The following is a 19,723-nucleotide window of genomic DNA, read 5'->3' on the forward strand; positions in this document are numbered from 1 at the left end:
TACGTATCATTAATCACTCCAAAAAAAAAAGAGGCAGAAATTAAAGATAAAAGGGCAGCCCCCAATTATTGCAGACAAAAGCCGTTGCATGGTCAAATTTCTAACGTCCAAAAAAAAGGGGGAAGAAATATTCCATAAATAAGTAATCAAATTAAATAAATTAAATGTAATTAAAAAATAAAAATCAAAACAGACATCTCCCTCTCATTCATCGTCCTGAAATATATAACAGAACATGTCCCAATATAATTACGCCCACACCCCACATGGAATTAGACGTTAGGAGGCTTTTCTCTTCATTTCAAACTAATGGGACCCACGTGACAATTTCTTCTTTTCTTTTCTTTTCTTTTCTTTTTCTTGAGCATACCATTATCATTAAATTAAACATAAATGCATGGCGCATCTGATAATCTGCTTTTATAGGAGCGTGTCAAGTTCAGTGAAAGCACTTCGTGATAAGTCGAGCCGACCGATAGGACCGACAACACTCCCGCATTGCATTATTCTCGAAAAAAATAACTACACCTTTTAAAGTTTGCATTTTTTGGGGGAAAATTACGTGAGAGAGCGGCCATTAACGTCGGAAATTGCAAATCTGATGGAAAAGATGGATTAAATCCACGAATCTTTAAAAGGTTATATCTGAAATCTTTGCATTGCGCCCACCAAAAGAAGAGAAAAAGGCTTCCTTCCTTTTTCTCTGTTCCCTGCAGGCAGCACTCTCGCAGTCTCTTGATGCGGACCCATGACCGCGAGCTTCTCCTGATTCAAATTCGGGGCCCGGAGGAGCGGATTCTTATCAGTCTCGAGCTCCAAGAAGAGTACGGAGAGGAGAGGTTGGTCTGAGGGTCTCATTGCTCTCTTGCTTTCCATTGCTATTGCGGAGTGAAGAAAGATGGGGGAACCTGCGTGCCTGCTGAGGTCCTTCTCTCATCCTTCGGATGCTTCCTATGAAGTCAGAAAGGTCAGCGTCGATTGCCCAACTTCTTGATTTCCTCTCCTTCTCGAGCTTATATGTATGTATAGATGTGTGTGCGTGTGTGTGTGCGCGTGGGCGCGCGCGCGTGTTGCTTGATGAGTTCTCATTCGTATCTGGGGGTATAGCCAGAAATGGGACTGTTCTTGTTCATAATCTGCTGTAATTTCCGATTCTCGTGTTTTGTTGTGCTCAATGCTGTGTGGTATGGTGTTCCCTGCTGAGACTTCTTAGGAATTCACCGGTGAAATTGACGTATTGACTTCCTGTGATGATTACAGGGCGACCCGGCTCGTGCCCTCACGGACTCGGTCTCGTTCGGTCGGTTCATGTCGGAGTCGTTGGCTTGGGAGAAGTGGTCTGCCTTCTCTCACAACCGGTACTTGGAGGAGGTCGAGAAGTTTGCAAAGCCGGGTTCTGTTGCTCAGAAGAAGGCTTACTTTGAGGCCCATTACCGGAAAAAGGCTGCACTCCGGGAAGCATCAAATGTCGAGGAACCGAGTTCAGAGGCAGATGTTGAGACTCCCACTACTGGATTGGAGTCTGTGGAATCAGAAAACCGCTTCACATGTGATGAGCAGCCAGAGGACGATTCCATGGATAAGACAGTTGATGCGTCTCTTGCCTCCGCAGATGTCCCAATGCAAGAAAGCAAATTTGAAAATGTGGAGGTGACGAGTTCAGGACCTTTAGAACAAGGTGCTGCCGTGGAGGATCTTGCCGTGAAAGAGGATTCAACCCAAATGCATAAATCAGATGAATGTATTGAGATTAGAAATTCAGAGAGAGAGACGGTGCAGGAGGTAACTCATTCTCGAATTGTTCGACCAAATTTTCTTGCCGTGGTCGTAGAGATTTTGTTTCATCTTCTATTTTTTCAGGAAAAGGCTGCTGATCCAGAGACTTCAACTTCGACTGGTGGAAAGAAACGAGTAATTTCATCCTCAAAGTCATTGGATAAAAGCAAAGCATCGAAGCTGCTACTCCCTCGTGCCAAAGGAATCCCAACCATGGAAAAAGGAAATGGAAAGGACTCTGCTCCAAGTAGGGAGAAGTCAGTGATTGAGAAGAGGAAATCAGCTTCAAAATCTCTCCACAGGTCGATCAATTTTCCTTCCTCAACTGTTTCTACCAGTAAACCCCTCTCTCCGGTGCTTCAGCAGATCAAAAAGCTCAAAGACATTACGGCCTCGCTGAAATTGCAACAGGACAGTTCAAGTTCTCGAAAAATCCCGACTAGGGTACTGTGCTTTTACTTCTTTGCATGCAAATTCCATGTTATTCTCGAAAAAATATATCAAACTGCAAGGAAAGCATGAAACTGAGTAGCTGAAGAGGCCTCTTCTCGCGAATTGCAGGCATCTGTTAATGTGACCTCAAAGATTAGCTCAGCTCTAAAACCAGAAGAACGAAGGTATTATGACTTCCAAGCCATGTCCGGCTCAATGCAACCTGAAGTTGTTTTTACATTCAATTACGCTAACATGGAAAGATATGCAATTTAGCAGGACTAAGACGTCACTAAATAAGTCAGTAGCAGGAAGACTGATGACAGAAAAGACTTCAAGTTCCACTACAAAGGAGTAAGATATCTTTATTTTGCTTAACGTTGCTGCTGAAATTTATGATGCCATTGATAGAGTTGTCTTGTTGGGATGTACGCCTCGAGTACAACTTCTATTATATCCATCTTTCTCATCTGGCTTCCTTAGCTCGTTTGGATTTGTTGATTGCATCCTATACATCATACCTTGACAGTTTCTATGTATTGTATCCGGATGGTGTTGGTTCTTGATTAGTTAAAAGCACACGTGATAAATAGGCGCTGGCATTCGATTGTGTTTTGTGGTAGTTGAACCCATTATTGACCTCAAGTTTGTAACAGGAACTCAAAACTTTCGTTCACCAGTGGAAGCAATGTGCAATCTCCTGTAGTGTGCTCGCCCTTTAGGTTCAGGAGTGAAGAAAGAGCGGCAAAACGCAGAGAGGTAGGACGTTACAATGTATCTCTGGTATATGCCCCGGTCCATACAGCAAAGAACATGTATTCTAGTTTGTATTTATATATATAAGGGTTAATTGCCTGAAAACAGGAACTTTTCGTATTTTATCAATTCTAATACAAACTTTTTTTTCTTAACCTAAAAATACACAAACTATCAATTTGATATCAATGTTAGCATGATTTTCATTTTTTCGATCGGTGAGCCTCAACGACAACCACCGCCCGCCCAATCGGGGTTGCTCATGATGGCAAAGGTCTCCGGTGACCTCAATTAGGGGGATGGTGGCCGCCAATGAGACTTTTACCATCTACCTTCTTCATTCTTTTCTTGATTTTACAGTGTCTTTTTTCAAATTCAGGCAATGAGGGCCTCATCGGGCCCATCGCCGCCCCTATAAGGTAGCTGGCGACCTCAGCTACCTCGATCAGAGAGTGTGGCTATAGATTCTCATTTAAATTAACGGAAAAGTTTGGACATGTTAAAATTGATATCAAATTGATAGTTCATGTTAGAATTGATCAAATGTGTTAGAATTGATCAAATGTGAAAAGTTTGTGTTTTTAGGCAATTAACCCTCTATATATATATTTTCCCTGACATTGATTCATTTCGCTCACAATGCGAGCTCTTTCAGAAGCAAGAAGAGAAGATCAACGCTAAGGAGGAGGCTGAAAGGGCAAAGCCCCATCAAAGATACCGGGTACGATTTGCCATGGCTCAGCAATCAAACTATTTAATTTCTGATAATTTCTTGGTTAGTAAACCATTTGATTCCTTGCAGTTCCTGAATGGAAGGCCTCAATCACCTAAGCTCGCGAAGAAGGCTACTCCAGTTACAGGCCCGGAAACAAAACCTAGACCTCCGCGTCAAAAAACTACGGTCAAAGTCGAGAACGCCAATCACGCTAAAGGGAAGAGCACTCTAAGCACGAGAGCTTCGGTCCCGTCATTCATACCAAGGAATAATGTTCGTGAAAATTCTTCTCCAAATATTCCTCGGTAGAATGTGAAGAGCAGAAGTGTGCTAGGTCCATATTCCATGAGGAATGCGAACTCGATCGCCGACCTTTGCTGGTTGACGCGCATGCCTATATTGGGATGGTATGGTATAGATAAAGGAAATAATGTCATTTTTCGATGTTGTGTTGGAAGTTTAGTCTAGGCGGAGTGACACAGTAATAGGAGGGGTTATGGAGAGAGTATGGACTTTGAGAGAATGTATGTTACATTGTAGATACACTTGGTTCGATGCTAGATACTATCATAAGGTGAAATTCTTGCAATGGTCTTACCGAATATATTTTTGATCGGGAATGAAATTTTGCTGCGATTCTGTCCAGTAAACTAACATAAAATAGTCGACGATGACAATTTTGTAGTTACACTCGGTTCGACGCCTAAAACTATCACGAGGTGAAGTTCTTGCAATGGACTTACTGAATTAACTGTAGATCGAGAAAGAAGCTCTTCTGCAAGTTTGGGTCGTTACAAACAGAAAATAGTTGTCGACAGTGAAACTCCGTCGAGTGAGGAGGCTTCGTGTTGAAAGTTGTTCTTCGACATCAGAAAAAATAAAAATAGTATATAAGATGTTTGAATTCATCATTTGATTAGATCGAACTTTCTGAGATGGAATTTTACACACTTCATGAGAGAAAAATCGAAATGGTCCCCCCGAAGCTAAAAAGTGGAAGATTCCTGATGAAACAATTCCTTTCTCTATTGAATTACCAAAAGTTGGTTTATGCTTTATGAACTGCACGATCGATGTGATACATCGACAGGCTGAAAGCTGCATCTATGACGCGGGAGGAGTCTATCGCAAACTCGGAAAATCTATGCTACCATTTGGTATAATTGCACCTTCGGAAGAAAATAAAAGATTATGGCACGGATGCATGTGTCAAAATACAATATATTTAGCTAAATAAAAATATATAATTATAAATGATTGATCTGGTTAGAAACATATGGTGGTATCACTGAAAAACTTATATATAAAATCGAAGAACAAAATGCGCGTTCTTAATTGGGCCTTTGGGTGTGGGCTTTATTCATTGGGCTCAAGCCCATGGCCCAAGTTACATTTAGCAACATTTTTCCATACACTAATAAATAATAATATAAGGAACTGGGAAATTATTTTTCCTCCGCAAAATTCCGGTTTTCTAACGAGAGCATGTATCGCTACATTATAATCACTTTTTCAAAACCCATAGCTTTTACGATTTAAAAAGATTATTCCGTCGACAAACAAATTCAACTACGTAATCTATCGGCCACTTTTCAATAAAAAAAAATGAAAAAAGAAAAAGAAAAAGAGAGAGAGAGAGACACACACATTAATTTGTAAGGAAATCTTCAGATTTGGTGGACCTCAATTTGATTGAAGGGACCATCTGATCTCTTTATAATTTATTTTTCATGGAAATGGAACAGTTTTTGTTTGATGGGTTGATGTCGATGAAGTGCATGGCTTTCCATGTAACTTTGAAAGAGCTTTGTTAAAGACAAATCTGGGGCCCAACTCAAAAGAGAGACCTGCTAGTTGGAGGAGAAAAGACCTCTCTTTTCATCAGAAAAAGCAGCAATGGAAGAAAATAAAGCTGATATTGATGATAATAAATACCATTCTCTGATTAATAATTGAAATTTCTCTTTTCGCCATACATGCGATAATCACTTTCCGTAATTATAGATTACACCTCTGCCCCCCCTTTTTTTCCTTAATTTTTTAACAATGAGGAGTATTCCGATCACGTCTTACTAATTTCTATGATCCACGCTAACACCGTGCAAATTCATAAGCCATATAAGTCCAACCACACAAATTTTACTGGTGGTTTAGTTGAATAATATTCTATTCTCCTGGATAATGCTATGATTAGTTCAAAGCGGGGTCCTTATCATTCAATGATTAAATTTATCTCTAACAAGATTAAATTACGAATCAAATCATAATATGTGATGCAACTGACATGGTGCTATACCAATTGACAGATTTATTTATTCGCATTTGTGCAAAATTCCTCGAAAGTACTTTATAGTCAGTAAAGTTTCGATGTTGAAATAGGATTAGTTTCAATTCTTAAGAGTAAACTATTTAAAAAAAGTACTTAATTTTAAATAATTATTGAAAAAATAGAGACGAGGTTTTCATAACTTGGTATTGGTGTTGGCCGTCCACATCAAACGTAAAAGGAAGATAAGAAAGGACATCATCATGCTTGATATTTGTGACAGTGCCCATTTTGTAAAATTCCAAGAAATAAATAATTCTGCACATTAAATGGCGGCCATGGATAGCCACTCTTGGCATATTTAAGAGAAAGTCGGTACCAACTGCACCAAATCTCCACAGAAATTAACTCATACGAATTCTTCTTAGACCTCGAAAGCCCGACGAGTTACTTCTGCGGTTCGTTGCCTATATTACAAGGTTCATTCGCCCTGAATTTCCAGTAAGGTTCTAGACTTCTCAACGATGAGAGTTCTCTCGACTTATCTTATATGTCGCCAAATCCGAACATCGGCTGGCATCCCCAAGTGAGTCTCACTCTCACTCACCTCTATCATTTTCATTGCTTGTTTCATTCGATTATTACACTTCTGCTGACGTAAGTTCCAGTCAATGGGCAAGTAAGAAGTTGGGGGTAAGTAAGTGGTTGAATTAACTCCAATGAATTTAGTTTGGTAGTAAGAAGGAGTCGTGATTTAAGTTTTAACTTTAACTTTAACTCAAAACACTGTCAAATTGGTGGGCCCGTCAATGGTCATATAACAATTCACAATCACAAATTCGTGACTTTAACTCTGAAAACAAACGCATTGTAAGTATTCATCTGATTCCGAATTCAAAATTCCTTAGAGTCATCGAAATACTTTTAGCGTGATTATCTGTTCTGTGCGTCATCGAAAATTCACGAAATTTCAGAATTAGTCGGACGAAATCTGGATATTTCGATTAAAAAAAAAGAGTAAGTGGTTGAATTAAATTTAACCTGAAACTGAAAGCTGCTCTCCTCTCCTCTCCTCTGTGTCTGTCTGCTGTCTCTCTCTCTCTCTCTCTGCTTTTTTGCAGAGAAGAAAGAGAGAGCTGAGACGTTTTTGTGCAGGGAAAAAGAAGATTCCATATATCAAATCTCACTCGAAAGAAAAAGTTCAAAAGAAAAAAAAAAAAAAAAAAAGCTCTCTGACGCAGGCAAAAGCAAAGCCCTTCGATGGGGTCGGTGGTGGGATGCTCATGCTCCTTCCTTGCTCTGCTTAGCTCACTCAGTAGCGTCGCCATTGATTTTCCTCTCATTCCCTCACAAAACTCTGCTCTCCCCCTTTAGCAGATTTTAATAAAAGCATCTTGATTGGCTTGTCTTCTTCCATCCTTGATGGGTCTGCTCCATCAAGCTCTTCTCATCCTTCTCGTGATCTTTTCCCCTGCTCTGTCCCAAGTAGAAGGTATATATTTATGTTCTCGGTTGTATAACAGAGCAGCTCTGTTTCTCGATCAGCTCTTCATTGTGGTTTTCCTGTTTCTTTTTTGGGTGTTTGGCAGAGTTCATCAGTATAGACTGCGGCGGAGCCACGAATTACACCGACTCCGCCACCGGGCTGTCATGGGTGTCGGACGCCGGCGTTATGAACAGTGGCAAAACCGTGAATTTACAGAACTCGAATGCTGGCCCGACCCAGTACATGACCCGTCGGGACTTCCCGGTGGACGGCAACAAGTACTGCTACACTCTCCCGACGCAGCAACGGCGGCGGTACATCGTTCGAGCCACATTCCAGTACGCGGGCCTCGGGACGGAGGAGGAGACATACCCGAAGTTTCAGCTCTACCTTGACACGACCAAGTGGACCACAGTCACGATCTTCGAAGCCTCGAGTGTGTACGTGAAGGAGATGATCGTGAGGGCGCCGTCCGATTCGGTGGACGTGTGCCTGTGCTGCGTGACGACGGGGGCGCCGTTTATATCCACTCTGGAGCTGAGGCCGCTGAATCTTTCCATGTATGCTACTGACTTTGAGGACCGTTTCTTCCTCGAGGTGGCCGCTCGGGTTAACTTCGGGGCTGCGACTAAGGAGGTTCTCAGGTAAATTCGGGGTTGAGTTCAGTTTTAATACCATCGCTTTGGTGAAGAACTTCTTAATAGGTGGTGATATCATTCAAAGTCTCAACATATGATTTTAGTGAAAGAAAGACTCCTTAGATAATTGTGCTGATACATGTAGAATTGGGGATCTTGCGGTCGAGTTCGGTATTACGCGAGATGGGCGAACGTTGTTGGTATATCTTCTCGATTTGCTTTAATTCTACTTAACACTGTGTTAGACTCGAACATTGGCTTTGCTTTCGAGTCTCGGTATCCTTGTATCCTTAGTCTGTCTGTTTCTGCTCCATCTCCTTTGTAGTCCAGTGAGTTTTCGAGCTCCTACAGGTTTTGGGGAGAACTTAAACGGTTAATATGTTCCGGTTTCAAGTTCTGATAACCTCGTCATATTCTTGTCAGTCTTGTTTGTCTTCATGTCGCATTATTGCAATCTTCTCGAGCTTAAGCCTGGTAGGATAATCAATCACTTAATAGTGTGCTAGATTCCGGTCACGAATCCGAATTGCATCCTCTTCTCATTGATTTGTTCAATGTGTTGCTCCTTGACTTTCCAAGCCCAGTTAGCTCCATCTTTCGGGTTAAGCATCCAGGAAAATTGGTCACTGAATGGGTTGTTTATCAGGTACCCAGATGATCCTTATGACAGAATCTGGGACTCCGACCTTGCGAAGAGGCAGAATTTTCTTGTAGGGGTTGCCTCTGGCACGGAAAGGATCAACACATCGAGGAACATAGACATTAGCACCCGAGAGTATCCGCCAGTGAAAGTGATGCAGAGTGCAGTCGTGGGCACGAAAGGTGTCCTCAGCTATAGGCTGAACCTCTATGATTTCCCTGCCAATGCACGAGCTTATGCCTACTTCGCCGAGATCGAGGATCTAGGTCCGAACGAGACCCGGAAATTCCGACTGGCAGAGCCTCATCTGGGAGAATACAACAGTGCCATCGTTAATATCATTGAGAATGCTAATGGGAGCTACACTCTTTATGAGCCAAGCTACATGAATGTGACGTTGAAGTTTGTGCTGTCATTCTCATTCATGAAGACGCCTGATTCAACTCGTGGACCCCTGCTGAATGCAATTGAGATCAGTCGATATGTTGAGATTGCTTCAAAGACAGACACTCGAGATTGTAAGTCTTAGTCCATATACCCTCTCATGAAGCTTTTAGACAGTTGGCAGCATTCTCTCAGAGTTGCACTGCTATAAGCATTTTATCGGTTTCATGCTGATCAACGATCTTCTTGTCTGACTAACAGTGGCTGTTCTCAAAGCTTTCCTCTCCATGTCTGGTGGAAGCGTTCTACCGGCTCATGGTGATCCATGCCTTCCTGTTGCTTGGGAATGGGTGAGTTGTAGCGCGACAACACTGCCAAGAGTCACGAAAATGTAAGCCCACGTATGTATTTTCTGCCCAATCATTCCGACTTATATCTCTATCAGAGAGGATTGTTCGGGCCGAATACTTACTTAACGAAACCATAATTGAGATAAAATGAAGTTTTCTATCTTTATAGAGTCAAAAACTGAAGTAGGTATATAATTTTGATTGTTGAGCAGTACCCTGTCGGGAAAGAATATGAAGGGCATGATCCCGTCTATGATCAATGACATGGAGGGATTAACAGAGCTGTAAGTTCCGGTAACGTTTTCTAAAGATATACTCTTCCCTTTTGATGTATATTATCTGATTACTTTCGTATCTTTTCGGTTAGGTGGCTTGATGGAAATTCTTTTACCGGGACGATCCCAGATATGAGGAAACTTGTCAGCTTAGAAATCATGTAAATTTCTTCTATTCTGATCAGCTTTCCTATGCATTTTAAGTGATGGAATGGCTCCGAACAAGAATGTTGACCTTTTTCTTTGGTGAATCTCCAGGCACTTAGAGAACAACAAATTGACTGGACACTTACCTTCTTCTTTCGGAAACTTGATGAAATTGCATGAACTGTACGTGGCAATAGATCCTGTTCTTCATCACTCATTCCTTGAATTCACACTTATCTCAATTCGAATCGAGCATATAATAAAGGTGAAATTCTAATGTGGCAGGAATGTAGAGAACAACTCTTTAAGCGGGGAAATACCTGAAGCACTGCTCAGTAGAGGAATCAACTTCGAGTGAGTAGACTTGCTTGGTGAAGAAAATTACGAGTTTTTCTGCAGATTTTTTCTTTATATTTTATTACTGTTCAACATTTATAGGTATTCAGGCAATCCCGACCTCCATGGAGGATCAGAGAAGAAGGTTCGTATATGGTGGATACTGGGAGCTTCGATAGGAGTACTTGCGGTTGTACTGATATTGTTAGTTGGGAGTATACTGTTCTTGCGGAAGACTCGAAGAAGGAAGATTCAGGCCAGAAAACCCGACAAAGGTTCATATGCAAGAAACTAGAAAGTCCCTTATTTGATGTTCGGTAGTATGTTGAAAGACCGCTTGCTAACTGATTCATGAAAGTGCCCGATCATACTTGACACTAGACACTGTGATTATCAGGCGATTCATTGCGGGTCAGCACAAAAACTTCAACTGCATACTCGGTTGCTCGTGGAAGAGAGGAAGGGATATCATACTATATAGCCCTCTCTGACTTGGAAGAAGCCACGGGCTACTTTTCCAGGGAAATTGGAAAAGGAAGCTTTGGCACCGTATATTATGGAAAAATGAAGGATGGAAAAGAAGTGGCAGTGAAGATGATGGGCGATTCATCTATTCATGGAAACCAACAATTTGAGACCGAGGTAAACTCATTAAGGGGATCGACTTTCCTGAAACTTTATATCATTAAAATTACAAGTGGAAATGAACTGAAATCCAGGCCTCTGCTTTGAGTCAAGTATACTGATTTTCACTAAAAGCTTTAGGAAGAAATTTCAAAAATTCAGCTCCATTGAAGCTTCTGTGTAGAAGCCTCAGATTGATTGTTGGATGCCGTTTATTGACAACTCGAACATAATGCAGGTTGCTCTATTATCGAGAATCCATCATAGGAATCTCGTTCCTTTAATAGGGTATTGCGAAGAGGAGAACCATTGTATTCTTGTGTACGAGTACATGCACAATGGAACCCTTCGAGACCACATTCATGGTTTAATCTCACTTCCCATTTGATAAAGTGCTCGTGTTCAATTCCTGCCTTAGAAAATGCTTCAACTGGAACTTGTATTTTGTAGATGCTGTCAAGCAGAAGAACTTGAGTTGGCTTGCCCGACTTACCATAGCAGAAGATGCTGCAAAAGGTTTAATTTGGGATCAATTTTTTCATAATTGTCGGTGGACTTGTTCGGCCTTTGATAGTTCGTAGTATGAATGAAAGCTTAGATTTCTGCAGGTCTTGATTACTTGCACACGGGATGCAGCCCGAGCATAATTCACCGGGATGTGAAAACAAGCAACATTCTGCTCGATATACACATGAGAGCAAAAGTATCGGATTTTGGGCTTTCAAGGCAAGCTGAGGAGGAATTGACCCATGTATCAAGTGTGGCACGAGGGACAGTAGGATACCTGGATCCCGAGTAAGACATCACAACAATGTATCTGAGAATTATCATCTTGTAAAGCTGATGATTCTTTCCTTAACTAACATCCTTTGTCCTTCAACAGGTATTATGCAAATCAACAGCTCACTGAGAAGAGCGATGTATATAGTTTCGGAGTGGTTCTTCTGGAGCTCATCTCTGGAAGAAAGCCGGTGTCCGGAGAAGATTATGGTGTGGATTGGAACATCATTCATTGGGTAGATCCTTAACTGTTTGGTTTAAAAAAATCGTCCTAACTGTTTTCTCCCATAAATCCCGAAAGGCCCTGAGTAACCCTTCTGTGGTCCCTGCAGGCTAGATCCTTAATCCGTAAGGGCGATGTGCTCAGCATTGTGGACCCCATCCTAGCAGGTAGTTTCAAGATCGAGTCCATATGGAGAATCGCTGAGATCGCGCTTCAGTGTGTGGAACAACATGGCGTTTCACGTCCTAGGATGCAGGAGATAGTACTGGCAGTACAGGACGCGATCAAGATTGAGAAGGGATCTGATCAGAACGGCCAGAAGCTGTCTCCAGGTAGCTCCAAGGGCCAGTCTTCCCGGAAAACATTACTGACAAGCTTCCTTGAGATTGAGAGCCCCGACTTGTCGAATGGCTGCGTAATTCCACCAGCGAGATAGATGACCCATGACTCTTAAGCAATATGGCTTGCTACTGACTGATGACATTCCTTAGAGGTGCTTCAGATACATACTTGTGTTGTGCTGCTCTCTTTACACACAATCAAGTACTGATACAAACAGTAATTTAAGGTTGTTTTTGTAATTTTAATGCAAAGTTTGATTACTCAAATTTAATTCACGTTTGCATTAATATTTGGAAATTGGTATGGTTGGATTCTTCCCAAACCCAACCCCTTAGAAATGGCCGGTCTCCAAACTCTTTCCAGATCTGTTAAGAATTTAGGAAATATTCTTCGAACCCTTCCCACTAAATTAATGAATTCTCATCAAAGTTCATATTTTATCAATTCGACTTGTTCTGCTTAAGTAAGATCTCGAGTTCAAGTCCTTGTGAATGCAAAAAATTCATACTGTTAGAATTTTTTTCTTAGTTGTAACTCAATTAAGTTTTCGAATATCATGGTTTACACTGAAAAAGAAAGTTCATCTTTTATCCATTAATGTATTTTTTTAATCAATATAAAAAATCTGAAATAACTGCAATAACAAAATAGATATTTCATCACCCGAGTTTCAACAATAATATCACTAACTAAATTATCATAACACCCAAAAGAATTTCATCGCGTCAAATTTCACCAATAACATTAAAAAAAAAAAAACGAAGCTCCATTTAAACAAAAGATCTACACTAACATTCAAACACCGAATCTCCTAAATGAGATTGCGCAGTGAATGGTACGGTGAATTCTATTTGAACTGATTATTTGGTAAATTAATAAATAGCTAGAGGTATTTTAATAATTTTAACATTAACAGATTTTTGACTAGTTTTGATGCAAAATTCTTTAGCTTTGGAGTGTTTGTAAACCTTTCATTTGATCCAACGGGTAAAACCCCTTTTAAATTCATTCCCGTTTGATTTGACAATCAAATTTTTAAAATTTTAAACGAGACCGAGGGTGGTAGGCTAATTAAACGAGAATTCCAACGGAGGGAGGTTAAAGTTAAAGGGAGTTGAATGCCTTGATTGGATAAAACTAACAATGTGAGGATCGTATCGCAAATACTGAAATGTTTTATATAATAAAATGAGAGAGAGAGAGAGAGAGAGTCCATTTCTTCTTCTATTTCTTCGACGAAATCTATTATATGTTTCTCCAGAAGGATGAGTTCGATCACATGAAAAAGGGACTCGTTCGGTTCAGTCAAAAGCAAATTTTCCAGAGGAGTTTCATCAGATTTCAGGAAATGACCTTAAATGGATATTTCACACTCTCATAGACAAGTGACTGAAGATTGGAGGAAAGTAGGAGGCAAAGAAGGGGGATATTTATATCGGGAATATATTTTTGGAACTTAAGGAGGGAAATTGTGTAGAAAAATCTGACGTTGGGCAAGAGAGGAGGATGCATATAGCATATAAATTGCGTAGAGCAGCTGAAAACTGATTGATAGCAACTTTCTTCTTCCTCCCACTCAATCTGCGATACAGTTTTAATAAGATAGATTTCATCCAGATACTCCTCATAATCATGTTAATGCCGAAAATTTCCACGAATAATAAAGAAGGCAGAGAAAAGAAGGTAGCCCCATAATTGGACCTTTTCTCTGCTAGACAGAAATATTAGAGCCGACCAAGCATTCAAACACGTACGCAGGTATCGAAAGCAGCTAAACACAGTACATGAGGTCTAAGTTAGATTGTTTTTCGGGTTTACATTAACGTCCGTTAAAGCCATGTTAGAAATGGACGAAAATTATGTTAATGGAATTGGAAGGCAGATCATATTTGCGACAAAATGGAAAATATAGGTCCTTTTTTTTATGAGATAAAATTATTTATTTCTGTCTTTTCCTAGGGAAGAATAGTCGTCGCATGAAATTAGGATGCTACAAGCCCGTTTGATCGCATACAAACAAACTAACACCATCTTTAATTTACTAGATAGAATATATGTCATGCATGCATAATTGACCAACAGGGAAAGCAGACACTGCCATGAACAGGACGTTTAGAGAACCCACTAGTTGGCAATAATTGGAAAAACATGAAACTAATAGAGTAAACTAACCATTTATCCATTAAGAGATTGATGTTATATCAAATCAAATTTCAATAAATTTATTATATCAAATTAGACCTTAACAGATTAAGTGTATATCAGATGACTCGTTCTATTTATCTGTCATCCAATAGTGGACGGAAACATTTATGTGACATTATTTCTTATTTTTTTTATATCTATTAAATGTATATTATATTGTCCCTTCCGTTAGAGAATTCCATCGAGTTTTTAACGGCAGACGGACGGAAGTGACAATATGATATACATTTAATAAATCAAGATCCAAATTAATGTAAAAATTATTTTGAATTCAAATTTAATATAACATCGATATGTTGACGGGTAAATTATTAATTTACTCATAATCAATTTAACTTGAAAACGCATACGTCACTATCACCGTGATTATACGAATCTGCTGCAGGCCTAGCCTATTACCAAAAATCGATCGAGTAATAATTGTTTTTTCCAAATTACGACAAAAGATAAAAAGCTGGAATTTTCTTACGTTGTAATTATTATATATATAATAAGAGGAAAACAATAATTGGATGCGACGCTGTTCTCATCAGTGAAAACATGGGGTCCGATTAATTAATATAAAAAATGGCTTGCTCAAAATTTCTTTTATTTTGTGTAAGATCTGATGAAAAATTTTGAAAAGAAATTGAAGCATCCGAAATGGACATATATGTACCAGAAGTGTATGGCTAGGTGTACTCGGTAAGTTGGCAGATCGGGAGTGGATGGGAATTCAGAGGCGGAGTAGATATTTAGGCCTTATTTAGTTTCATAGTGTTATTTTAGAATAACAATTCTAATTTAACTCTATCAACTACAAAATAAAGTAACTCATACAAAGTCGAAGAGTGAGCTCCATTTATACCACTTTTTTTCATAACAAAACAACATAACTCATACAAAGTCAAAGAGTGAGCCACATTTATACCACTCTTTTTTAAAATCAAAATTTAATTTTAAAATTATACCCTAAAATCAAATGCAACATTAATCTCTTGAAGAAAGAAAATTGGATATCATCATCTTGAAACTGCTTTGATCCTACTATATTTACCTCAATTAGTTGGGTGGGAACACGAGATTCTTCAAGAAGGTGGTTCCAGTTCCAACTTTGGTTTGGCGAGTTGGGATTTTGTGTATAGCATAGATCATCTATTGAACGAGCTGTGACTTTGTATAAAGAAAGATCATTTGTTGAAATATCGTAAGCTAAACAACCCACAGAATATTCCAAAAGGCCCTAATTAGCTTTTTAAGTACTGAGGCTAACGAGATCTCAAAGGCGCCCTTGTAAAAGAAATATTTGAATGATGATATCTCGTTTACGTGATAAAAGGAAATACCATTAGCCATTGATGCCCCGTCAATGTTTAGGTTAAATTAAGATTAGTTTCATATATTATAATATATGTATAATATTAAGATATAGAGACATAATAATAATTTGTTGGGTCCTCCGACTTTTCCTGAGCTGGTCTATAAATATACAAAGAAATTCCATCTCCTTTTCTTCTACCTAAATTCCATCTCTTTCATTACCACCTCTCTAATAATCATCCAACTTTAATTTCGACTGCTGTCCGGTCTCTAGCTCCCGAGGTCAGTAGTAGGAAGTAGGAACAATGAGCTCTCTCGGGAACAAGCCCCACGCAGTGGTCGTTCCATACCCGGGTCAAGGTCACGTAATCCCGTTGCTTAAGCTGGCAAAGCTGCTCCACCACCGGGCTTCCACATCACATTTGTGAACACAGAATTCAACCACCGCCGCCTCCTCAATTCCAGGGGCCCCGACTCCATGAAGGGCCTCCCGAGCTTCCGGTTTGAGACAATACCCGACGGCCTCCCTTACTCTGAGGCAAACGCCACGCAGGATGTCCCCTCCCTCTGCTACTCCACCCAGCAGAATTGCTTGCCATACTTTAGGGAGTTGCTCTTGAAATTGAACAACATGGCTTCTTCTAGTGAGATCCCGCCAGTGAGTTGCTTGGTCACGGACTGGGCGATGATGTTCACGTTGGAGGCTGCGGACGAGATTGGGGTGCCGAAGCTGAATTTTTGGACTGCAAGTGCTTGTGGGCTCTTGGGCTACTTGCACTTCAAGCCTTTGACTGAGAAGGGCATTGTTCCATTCAGAGGTATGCATATTAATTAGTGTTTTACGTTCACGTCCTTTTTTTCTTCATACTGTTTATTGAACTTTGCTTAACTAAGGTCGTGTTTTCTCTCTCTCTCTTTTTTTTTTTTTTTCTTTTTTGAAGTTGGTTTGATTCATTTAAAAATATGTTAGTAGTACTCGATCAGTTATTCATTCTTTCTCCAAGAAAAACAGCTCGTGACTGGCATAATAAATTGCAGTAAATATCATACTATAATCGATAAATCGCATATTGATGGGGCTACCGTTAAATAATTGGAGAGATATGATTAACAAGGTTGAGATTTTGGGTCAACTGATTTTGATGAAACGTTCTGACACTTTGATATTTTACCATTTCTCTATTGCTTATTAAATATGCGAACCCTTCTTATAATTGAAAATTTTATCTTTCTAGTGAGGTTCGGCCCTCTCATTCACCCGACAATTTCGTCTTTCTATAAATTCAATTTGATTGGACACTCATTTTCATGAATATATACTAGATTTACGCCTGCACTACTCGCACGGCATAATATGAAATTTTAATTGATATAAAATAGAAAAAAATCTTAAAAAATGTATCGACTAAAATTTGAGGAAATTTAGCTTTTGGAATTTTATTTATATTTAATGTGCTTTTTTATGAAATAATTATTGTGTTTAATCATGTAAAATTTGTTCTATTAAAATAAATTCGGAAATTCCAATAAATAAGGAAAAAAGAAATGGAAAACTCTCTGGTTGATAGAAGAAAGAAAGCAGCCGAGAGAATCAAAAGATAAGGGGAGAAATCGTGGGACACGTGTAATCAAGTGAAGGAGAGAGAATGAAGCTGTTTGTGTTTAAAATTTGACTGAATTTACAACTTTATCTTTGTATTTAATAGTTAATTTTGCTCTCCGTCAATGGGAAGTAGGATAGTTAGGGATAATTATGTAAAATTCTGCCAAAAGCAACTGATGTGGGACACCAACGGTAGTATAGATTAAGGTTCCTATTTTCTTCAATAAGAAATTAAGGTTTAACTTTTATTGCTTGAGCTTTGGAAAAAAAAATTTGTTCACAATTTATATTGGTAAGACCACATAGTGTTCTTCGTCCCGTTACTAATTTCTACTCAAATGTCAACAAATAGTATTATGTTATATAATTGTTCTTTGTTGTACTTTCTTGTGGAATGTAGATGCGTCTTTCCAGACAAATGGGTGCCTGGACACCCTCTTGGACTGGATTCCCGGTTCGAAAGTTATGCGCTTGAAGGACATGCCGAGCTTTATTCGAACCACAGACCCTGAAGATATCATGCTGAATTGGTTCATTATCGAGGCCGAGAGAAACGAACAAGCCACTGCAATTGTCATCAACACATTTGATGAGTTGGAGCACGATGCGCTAGAAGCACTGAGGACCATGCTCCCCCCAGTGTACACAATCGGACCCCTTCAGCACCACCTAGACCAGGTCCCCGATCCCGAGCTGAAATCCATTGGATCCAATCTATGGAAGGAAGATCAAGGGTGCTTTGAGTGGCTCAACACCAAGGCACCTAATTCAGTCCTTTTAGTGAACTTTGGATGCGTGACGGTCATGTCATCGGAGCACATGGTTGAGTTCGCATGGGGACTCGCCAACAGCAACCAGACCTTTTTGTGGGTGATTCGGCCCGACCTTATACTCGGTGAGTCGGACATGTTGCCACCAGGTTTTGTCAACGTGACCGAAGGAAGGGGTTTAATAGCGAGCTGGGTCCCCCAGGAGGAGGTGCTCAAACACCCAGCGGTCGGGGCATTCCTGACCCACAGTGGATGGAACTCGACACTCGAGAGTGTGTCTGCTGGCGTGACAATGATCTGCTGGCCGTTCTTTGCGGAGCAGCACACGAACTGCAGGTACTGCTGCACCGAGTGGGGGCCAATAGGGATGGAGATCAACAGTGATGTTAAGAGGGATGAAGTGGAAGCGCTAGTTAGGGAGATGATGGAGGGAGAGAAAGGGAAGGAGATGAGAAACAAAGTCATGGAGTGGAAGAAAAAAGCCAGAGAAGCTACCATGGCTCCTTCCGGGTCATCTTACGTTAATCTTGAGGCCGTGATCAATAAGGTGTTACTTGTGCCGAGGAAGTAGTTCTTCCTAAGTTGTTTAGGGTTTCATAATATAGAGCACCAAGACAGAGAATAAGGACTAAAAATTGGATATACAAATGGAGTTTACTCATATCAAAAGAGCCAACAAACATTCAGAACGAACTCAGGCCGAAGCTATCTCAAAGGTTACATTAGCAATAGAAAGTATCTATAACCCACAAATTCGTCCGTAGGAGTTTTTGAGCAATAACATCCAGAGGTCGACCCTTCACGGTTGCGATGAAGATCATATGATAATAACCAAAGAGAAGTTTCGAGTTTATGAAAAGGAAAAGAAAAAAACAGAAGTATGAATGGAGCTGGTGATATATATGATGATGAAATTGGCACGAATCAATATGCAGCAATAACAACTGACAAATCAAAATGGACATAATTGAAGTGTCCGTATGTGTTCTTTGATATATATATATATATATATATATATATATATATATAATTGATGAACTTGGAAAATACATGAAAGGACAGATAGATCTTAATGGTTCGAGATATTCCCTAAATTAGCGAATTCTCAATATTTATCTCCGAGACATCATCGCAAAATTCTTATTAAAACGTGTTGCAATAATTTTTCCAATTCTCCGCCGTTGAGTATGATCGACGGGTTGTGAAATGTATGATGTGATCCAACATCTTCGGTCTCGTCCTCTGCGGGCCCAATTAATAATACAATTATTATTTTTCTCATTTTCTTTAATTTTTTTAACTATTCAATTTAATTTTTAATATTAAATTCTTTCAACTATCCATTATCTTTTTCACGATTCGATAACACAATCATTACTTTCTCTAAACTATCCATTACATTTTCATATTTTTTCTCATAACTCAACAACACAATCATTACAATCCAATTAAAATCAAAACTCAACTCTACTTAATTCTAAAATCAAACGCGGTTTGGGACCAGTCAAAAACTCATTTATGAGAATCCATAGTCATCCCAGGGGAAGTGGGCTTATCTGGAAGAATGGTGAAAGTTCATGGAAGAAAGAGATGATAACTTTTTAAGTAGATAATTGTGGGCCCCCAATAAAGTATCCTGGGCCCCACTGAAGGTATGCACAAGATAAGCAACATAT

At 39.7% G+C, this 19,723-nt stretch overlaps 2 protein-coding genes and 1 pseudogene across 4 annotated transcripts; all 3 read left to right on the forward strand.

The window, feature by feature from the left end:
* Nucleotides 1–431: 431 nt before the first annotated feature.
* Nucleotides 432–4,304, forward strand: LOC116198606 (protein WVD2-like 7). 2 transcript variants are annotated; one of them, XM_031528791.1, is made up of 8 exons: nucleotides 432–967; nucleotides 1,261–1,782; nucleotides 1,861–2,220; nucleotides 2,338–2,393; nucleotides 2,485–2,562; nucleotides 2,865–2,967; nucleotides 3,620–3,685; nucleotides 3,767–4,304. In XM_031528791.1, the coding sequence occupies exons 1-8, from the start codon at nucleotides 899–901 to the stop codon at nucleotides 3,986–3,988; spliced, it is 1,476 nt and encodes a 491-aa protein (XP_031384651.1). In that variant the 5' UTR covers nucleotides 432–898; the 3' UTR covers nucleotides 3,989–4,304. The 2 variants fall into 2 exon arrangements, with proteins under 2 accessions (XP_031384651.1, XP_031384652.1); XM_031528792.1 differs by having other exon boundaries at nucleotides 2,488–2,562.
* A 2,065-nt stretch (nucleotides 4,305–6,369) lies between these two features.
* LOC116199415 (probable LRR receptor-like serine/threonine-protein kinase At1g67720) lies at nucleotides 6,370–12,445 on the forward strand. 2 transcript variants are annotated; one of them, XM_031529759.1, is made up of 16 exons: nucleotides 6,370–6,531; nucleotides 7,067–7,437; nucleotides 7,535–8,075; nucleotides 8,716–9,227; nucleotides 9,355–9,484; nucleotides 9,656–9,727; nucleotides 9,811–9,879; nucleotides 9,977–10,048; nucleotides 10,151–10,219; nucleotides 10,304–10,476; nucleotides 10,599–10,843; nucleotides 11,064–11,190; nucleotides 11,276–11,341; nucleotides 11,434–11,620; nucleotides 11,709–11,841; nucleotides 11,938–12,445. In XM_031529759.1, the coding sequence occupies exons 2-16, from the start codon at nucleotides 7,368–7,370 to the stop codon at nucleotides 12,262–12,264; spliced, it is 2,793 nt and encodes a 930-aa protein (XP_031385619.1). In that variant the 5' UTR covers nucleotides 6,370–6,531; nucleotides 7,067–7,367; the 3' UTR covers nucleotides 12,265–12,445. The 2 variants fall into 2 exon arrangements, with proteins under 2 accessions (XP_031385619.1, XP_031385617.1); XM_031529757.1 differs by lacking the exon at nucleotides 6,370–6,531 and having other exon boundaries at nucleotides 7,027–7,437.
* Nucleotides 12,446–15,727: 3,282 nt separating this feature from the next.
* On the forward strand, nucleotides 15,728–18,862 carry LOC116199416 (annotated as a pseudogene).
* Nucleotides 18,863–19,723: the final 861 nt, after the last annotated feature.

The sequence above is a fragment of the Punica granatum genome, chromosome 3 (assembly GCF_007655135.1).
Source record: "Punica granatum isolate Tunisia-2019 chromosome 3, ASM765513v2, whole genome shotgun sequence".
Lineage (NCBI taxonomy): Eukaryota > Viridiplantae > Streptophyta > Magnoliopsida > Myrtales > Lythraceae > Punica > Punica granatum.

What these genes read in the sequence shown, in the direction of transcription:
- LOC116199415 (XM_031529759.1), top strand. Translation starts at nt 7,368, where the DNA reads ATGGGTCTGCTCCATCAAGCTCTTCTCATCCTTCTCGTGATCTTTTCC. An exon ending in CTTGTCAGCTTAGAAATCAT is followed by an intron (nt 9,880 to 9,976) that starts GTAAATTTCTTC and finishes GTGAATCTCCAG; the next exon opens with GCACTTAGAGAACAACAAAT. An exon ending in AGTAGAGGAATCAACTTCGA is followed by an intron (nt 10,220 to 10,303) that starts GTGAGTAGACTT and finishes CAACATTTATAG; the next exon opens with GTATTCAGGCAATCCCGACC.
- LOC116198606 (XM_031528791.1), top strand. Translation starts at nt 899, where the DNA reads ATGGGGGAACCTGCGTGCCTGCTGAGGTCCTTCTCTCATCCTTCGGAT. An exon ending in CTCGAAAAATCCCGACTAGG is followed by an intron (nt 2,221 to 2,337) that starts GTACTGTGCTTT and finishes CGCGAATTGCAG; the next exon opens with GCATCTGTTAATGTGACCTC. An exon ending in GAGCGGCAAAACGCAGAGAG is followed by an intron (nt 2,968 to 3,619) that starts GTAGGACGTTAC and finishes GAGCTCTTTCAG; the next exon opens with AAGCAAGAAGAGAAGATCAA.